General features: G+C 36.4%; 1 protein-coding gene across 1 annotated transcript; it reads left to right on the forward strand.

Moving 5' to 3' along the window:
- Positions 1 to 732: 732 nt before the first annotated feature.
- On the forward strand, positions 733 to 5313 carry LOC132164115 (probable CoA ligase CCL7). Its single transcript, XM_059574539.1, has 6 exons — positions 733 to 1764; positions 2587 to 2776; positions 3679 to 3824; positions 4511 to 4578; positions 4674 to 4776; positions 5046 to 5313. Exons 1-6 carry the CDS (start codon positions 766 to 768, stop codon positions 5157 to 5159), a joined length of 1620 nt encoding a protein of 539 aa, XP_059430522.1. The 5' UTR covers positions 733 to 765; the 3' UTR covers positions 5160 to 5313.
- The last annotated feature ends 1748 nt before the right edge of the window (positions 5314 to 7061 follow it).

Below are 7061 nucleotides of genomic sequence, written 5' to 3' on the forward strand. Positions count from 1 at the left end.
TTGAAATTCATAAAAAAATGTTACATGTCAAAAGGGTGCCAAGTTGTCGAGGTAGCTGAAAATTTTTTGCCTCCCAAAATGTTATTTCTTCACTTTTGATTGAAGAAAGATTATTCTTTAGAAAACCAAAATATAATTTTTTTTTTTTTTTGTTCAAAACTTTTTCACATGCAAGAACCCAAAAAAATATAATTAACTTTTAATTATAACCTACCTACGAAATTGGCCGCTAAAAAAGTCTAAATTTCGTAATTTGAGAGATATTATAATCGGGCTGTTATTCAAAAAAAAAAAAAAAGAAAAACGGTGATGGAGTGGCTGCCCACCACCTGCAACAGGAGAAAAATGGTGAGCGTCTTATCCGATTTATCTATATCGTCTTCTATGACTCACTAGACACTAATACCCTACGTACGTACGAGATTAAAAGCTAAAATTGTTGTAACCATCTATCTTATCTTTGACTTTGACAACTATCTCACGTCAGCCTAGCTCAAGCTCATCACCTAAGTGATGAGGGATGATAGAGAGAATATGTTCATGCACGCTCGTGTTTTTAATATTTTTTAATATTAAAATAATATATTTTTTAACATTTTAATTATAAAAAAAAAAATATATTAAAAAATATGAGCGTGCGTTCTCTCTATCATCACTCGCTCGGTGACACCAAAGAAACACCCTGATTTGCGTGCTGTAATTGAATACTACTCGCTATAATCTGTAGCATCATCCCATCTGCTTGAATTTCTCTCCGCTTCTCTAATGGAAAAATCGGGGTACGGCCGAGATGGCATCTTCCGGTCTCTCCGGCCGCCTCTTGTGCTCCCCAAAGATCCCAACCTCTCCATGGTCACATTCCTCTTCCGAAACTCTTCCTCTTATCCTCACAAACCGGCCCTTATCGACGCCGATTCCTCCCAAACCTTATCTTTCTCCCACTTCAAATCCACCGTCGCCAGAATCTCCCGCGCCTTTCTTCGCCTCGGCATCACCAAGAACGACGTCGTCCTAATCTTCGCCCCGAATTCTATCCAGTTCCCTCTCTGCTTCCTCGGCATCGTCGCCGTCGGCGCCATCGCCACCACCGCCAACCCCCTCTACACGGTCCGCGAGCTCGCCAGGCAAGTCAAAGATTCGAACCCGAAGTTGATCATAACCGTCCCGGAATTGTGGGACAAAGTCAAAGATTTCAACCTCCCAGCTGTCTTTCTAGGGTCCAATCATTCTTCTTCTTTTTCAAACGTTATCCATTTCGACGCATTGGTTGAATTGGGCGGGTCCGGATCGGACTTCCCGGACAGCAATGTGAAGCAAAACGACACCGCGGTGCTGCTATACTCTTCCGGGACGACCGGAACGAGCAAGGGGGTGATCCTGACTCACAGGAATTTCATTGCGGCGTCTCTGATGCTGACGATGGACCAAGAGCTCTCCGGCGAGGCGCACAATGTGGTCCTCTGCGTCCTGCCGATGTTCCACGTGTTCGGGCTGGCGGTGATCGTCTACTCGCAGCTACAGATCGGGAGCGCTGTGGTGTCGATGGGAAGGTTCGAGCTGGAGAAGATTCTGAAGACGGTGGAGAGGTACAGGGTGAGCCACTTCTGGGTCGTACCGCCGATCATTCTGGCGCTGGCGAAGAACAGCGTCGTGAAAAAGTACGATCTCTCGTCGTTGAGGCATGTCAGTTCAGGCGCGGCGCCTCTGGGGAAGGATTTGATGGAGGAGTGCGCCAGGAACATTCCTCAGGCCACCATCACTCAGGTGCTTTGACGTGACTGATTTTCATTTGGTAATTGGGCATCCTTTTAAGCCTGCAGCTTTGACAGCAAACCAAAATAATTATTTAAATTGTAATAGTAACTGTTTCTTTTTCTTTCTTTTTTTGAAAGTTTCAAGTTTTATGTTTAGAAAAATTATAATTTACCCTTTAAAGTTGATACCGTTTTTCAATTCGAATACTAAAGTTTTAATTTCTGCAATTTACCTTCATAAAGTTTTATTTTTATTTTTTCAATCAGACCATTATTATTTCAAAATTATCATATTGCCCATAATTTTTATTTTAATTTTTTTTATATTTTATAAAAAAAAAAAAAAATTTGTAGTTGTAAAAATGGCAAGATGGCCAAAGCCACCCCGGATTTTTTTAAAAAAATAAAAAAATAAAAATTATAAGCAATATAAAAAGTTTTGAATACAATTGATCAAATTATAAAAATTTAAAACTTTTGAAATTGAATTACAAATATTAAAACTTTGGTGGTCGAATTAAAAAACGCTGTAAACTTAATTTTCCCTTTTATGTTTTGATTTTTGACTATGTTCTCTTCTGTCTTGACAATACTTTTTACGACAAAAAGCAAAAAACATTTCTAAAACAATTTTTACTCACGTCACAACAAAATGCTAAAAAGCATCTCTAGTGTGTTGTTGAGTTCTCCAATCTAGCCACTGAAAATTCAATAATACTTGATAAAGGTATTAGACTTTCTGCAAAGCTTTTGGCAATTTGGTTCATGTCTTGGCTTTTGATTTGAAAGATGATGCTGTACATTTGATTTAGAATGTTCTTCATCGTTTCAGGGCTATGGCATGACGGAAACTTGTGCAATTATTTGTGTAGAGAATCCAAGAGTGGGCGTTCGGCATTCTGGTTCAGCTGGAACACTTGTTTCGGGAGTTGAATCCCAAATAGTCAGTGTAGATACATCGAAGCCACTTCCTCCTAATCAGTTGGGGGAGATATGGGTTCGGGGGCCTAATATGATGCAAGGTATTTTCTTTCTTTGCTTCTGTCTCTCTTGATCTGAGCATGCCTGGTCCTGTTTCTCTTGTTAAAAAAAAGTTTCTGCTCTTTGATATAGAGGGAAGCCAGGTAGCTCATTATTGTTCTGGATTAAAATATTCTAGTCACCTTGCATCTTGAATGTGGCAGTTTAATGCAGTTGTCATTTCTGATTATGGACATATAAGATGATCTTTGAACAACATTTGATCCTTCCATTCAATTTGTGAAAAGTATTATGCGGAAAAGTCATTCTCAAGCCAGGGATATTAGTTTTTCCGTAGCTGTTTTAATAAGAATTTTATAATAATTCTAAGGCTTCCAACAATTTCTTTTCTCCTCTCTGGGCTTGGTGTAACCGCATTTATCAGTAAGCTATCGGAACTTAAAAGGTGATTTGGTGGGGAACACTGCCAAATTAGGAGTTTTATGAAGTGTGCTTTCATATGAAATGGGAATCTGAACATATACCCATTTTGTATATCCCAAACGGATGCAAGTTTGATTCCCACAGCGTGGTTATTGAAGATAAAGGGCTCGTTTGGTAATGCTTTTCAGATTGTGCGTTTTGCTTTTTTGTTGTAATGTGACATAAAGGTGAAAATAATTTTAAGTTTTTATGAACGTTTTGTGTGTTGAATTGTTTATTAATGCTGCAATTCTAAAAAGCATTAGCAAATGAGTCCAAAGCAGCTAGATGGAGGGCAATGCTTTTTCTAACACGCCAGCTCACAGGAGAACTAAAACCTCTTGTCCATTTGATCATATATAAGTTTTCAGCTTCATTGTCTGGAATGAGTGAGCTCTGCATTTATTTAACATGTTCTAGGCATTTGCTTACTGTTTTCATTCAGAAATGTAACATTACTATTGCAAAACTCCATTTTTAGGTTATTACAACAATCCACAGGCCACCAAACTGACCATAGATAAGAAGGGTTGGGTACACACAGGAGATCTCGGATATTTTGATGGAGATGGGCAACTTTATGTTGTTGACCGAATTAAAGAGCTTATCAAGTACAAGGGTTTTCAGGTAACTTCCCAAAAATGTTACAAACATGCATGCAAGATCCTGCTGCTACATTGTTTTTTCTTTGTCCCTCCCCCTCCCCAAAAAAAAAAAAAAAACACATTTGGTCTATGAAAAAAGAGAAAATTTGGCTTGTCTTCGGAGTAAGATATGGTGATATTGGAAGGGATTTACAGATTTGGAAAATATATGTTTGATTATAACTTATAAGAGATATTGCCCTTTAGCATCCTTATGCTACTAATTAGTTAATGTCCATTGACTGAACTGCAGCAATATTTCCTGTAACCTCACTGTTCCTCATGACTTATTTTCTTTCTGGACTAAGATTTTGCTCGTGTATTGCATTCTTCCAGTTTAGATATTTTGGTTCTTATTGGATGTCTTCTGTGAAAGACACTCTTTACATTTCAATTGTTACATATTCGGTTTTATGATATAATGTTAAATCACCACTTAATATTTTAACACACCCTTTTACGTGTGGGTGTAAACTCTTTTTTAATAAGTGATATCTAACATGTGGAATATTTAATTTAAATGGGGTAAATTGACGGAGTCAAGATTCGAATACTAAGGTAAACTACCGCTTGTCCCAAAAGCTTACGACTCAAAGAAATAAATCAATGAAGATATATATTTTTGTTGTAATTGTTTCTTATGTATTAATTTTCTCCAATTCTCTCTAGGTTGCGCCGGCTGAACTTGAAGGACTGCTTGTTTCTCACCCTGAGATACTAGATGCTGTTGTCATCCCGTGAGTTCTCAACCCATGCAAAATCTGTATTACTCACATGATCAGCTTACTCTTTAAAAATCAATGTAAATTTCTATTTTATTTCTACCTTGCAGATTTCCTGATGCAGAGGCTGGTGAAGTCCCAGTTGCATACGTTGTTCGGTCACCCAATAGTTCACTGACAGAAGAAGATGCTATGAAATTTATTGCTAACCAGGTAAGGGGTAATCAAATTAGGCTCAGTTCAAAATGTAATTTTTAAAAACGCAGTTAAGGGTTTGGTAAAATCGCAGTCTAACTTTCAAAATCATGCGTTTTTTAAAATGTATCTCCTTTTGTTTTCAAATCACAATTTCTTATAAATACATTCCCAAATGATACATTTTTTGCAATTTGATTTAAAATTGCACTTTTAGTCTATGAAATCAAAGTGTCAAAATCGTTTTTGTATGCATCTGAGATCTAATTTCTGCTTCTTTGTCAAAGGTTGCACCTTTCAAAAGATTGCGGAGAGTGACATTCATAAATAATGTCCCCAAATCAGCTTCAGGAAAGATCCTGAGAAGAGAGTTGATTCAGAAAGTAGGGTCCAGAATGTGAAATTGAATGTTTGATTGCTGCAGTAAAGAAGAGTCTATGGGAAGTGGGAAGGGGGCAGAGGCAAGAATTATCCCCGGATGCACTTCTTTATTTAAATTAAGTGGAATTCGGTTGAATTGTTGAAGGGGCTCGAACAATAATATTCTGTCAACAATAAAAACACACACACACATATATATATATATATATATATATTGGCAAAACTGCAACATAGGAAAAAAAAAAAAAAAAAAACACGCAAATAATTATTTTTATTTTTTATTAGCAATAGGAATTAAACAAAGGGTTAAATAGCTCAAACCCCCCTAGGGTTTACCAACTTTATTTTTTTTTCCCTGGGGTTTCATTTTTATCACAAGACCCTCCTATGGTTTTTATAAAGGACCAATTTAGTCCATCCGTTCGTTGACCGTTAAGACTGACACGTGGACCAATTAGATATTGACTGGTGGCACTTATTTAATTTTTTTTTTAAATTAAAAAAAAAAAAAAAAAAAAAAAGGAAAAAATTGGAGGTGGCTCAGCCATTTGGGGTTGCCGAAACGGGGGTGGTTTCGGCCACCCCCCTGGAGCCCAAGGGGGTGGCCGAGCCACCCCCTGGGCACCCCCATCCGGCCAGATGGAGGTGGCCATGGCCAAAGCCACCCCCAAATGGCCAAGAGCCACCCCCTGTTTTTTCCTTTTCTTTTTTTTTTTATTCTTTTTTAAAAATACATTTTTTTTATTTAAAAAAAAATTAAATAAGTGCCACGTGTCAACATCTGATTGGTCCACGTGTCAGTCTTAACGGTCAACTAACGGATGGACTAAATTGGTCCTTTATCAAAACCCTAGGGGGGTCATGTGATAAAAATGAAACCCCAGGGGGAAAAAAAAAAGTTGGCAAACCCTAAGGGGTATGAGGTATTTAACCCTTAAACAAAATAAAAAATTGCAGAATTAAAATCCTAATTATAACTAGTAGAAGGATAAAATCAATTCAGACATAAATTGAATTCAAAAATCAACGAATTCCCCGGCAACGGCGCCAAAAACTTCTTGTGCAAATTTTAATTACTCACTAGTGCACGAATAGTTTGCAATAAAGGGTTTTACAAGTACGAGGTCGATCCCACAAAGAATTGTGTTTTTGAAAATAATTTTAATCTAAACTAATTAAATCGTAACTTAGTTTAAAAAATTTATTTGATTTTTGAAATTGTAAACAAAACAAAACAAAATTAATCAAAAGATAAATACTAAGGTTTCAGATTTCACACTCACCAAATCAAAGGACACATTATTATGTTTGTTCATACATCCCAATTTCAATAAAATCCTATGCATGTTTTTTTAAAAAAATTATAAAAATAACCTATTGAAAGATTCCATGAATCCATCCATTATTCAAATCACAGTGCATATCCAACTTCAATCAAAATCATCCAATATATTCATTTGATTAACGAAAAACAATGGATATCCAATTTAAATTGAAAGATGCAATGTATCCATCTTATGAAATACATTAAATATCCAACTTTGGCACAAATATTAATCTAAAAAATCAATTACAAAAACTTAATCAAATAATTGAATTGAAATGAACATACATTACACTAAACGTCGAAATTGTACGAACAAAATATAAAATATGCAAACAAATCAACGGTGAGGTTTCATCTTCAACCTTAGTTGAAGGCTTAGCCTCTCATAACTAAAGGAATCTTAAATAAACTAATTAACTTCATTAAAATCAAAGAATTTACCAAAGAATTGGTGTTCAAAGCTACAAAAATCCAGAAAACACGAAAATGACAAAGAACAGTACCCCTTGGTGCACCTCTGTGTGTTTCCCTCGAAAAATATGGTATTTATAACCCTAATTTAGGGTTTCAGTGCTTCCTGGTCGAACGAGTGTGC

Source organism: Corylus avellana, chromosome ca10 (genome assembly GCF_901000735.1).
Source record: "Corylus avellana chromosome ca10, CavTom2PMs-1.0".
NCBI classification, from domain to species: domain Eukaryota; kingdom Viridiplantae; phylum Streptophyta; class Magnoliopsida; order Fagales; family Betulaceae; genus Corylus; species Corylus avellana.

Excerpts from the sequence above, each read along its gene's own strand:
- LOC132164115 (XM_059574539.1), top strand. The coding sequence starts at position 766 with ATGGAAAAATCGGGGTACGGCCGAGATGGCATCTTCCGGTCTCTCCGG. Across the intron at positions 1,765-2,586 it reads CTCAGGCCACCATCACTCAG|GGCTATGGCATGACGGAAAC; the intron begins GTGCTTTGACGT and ends TCATCGTTTCAG. Across the intron at positions 3,825-4,510 it reads TCAAGTACAAGGGTTTTCAG|GTTGCGCCGGCTGAACTTGA; the intron begins GTAACTTCCCAA and ends AATTCTCTCTAG.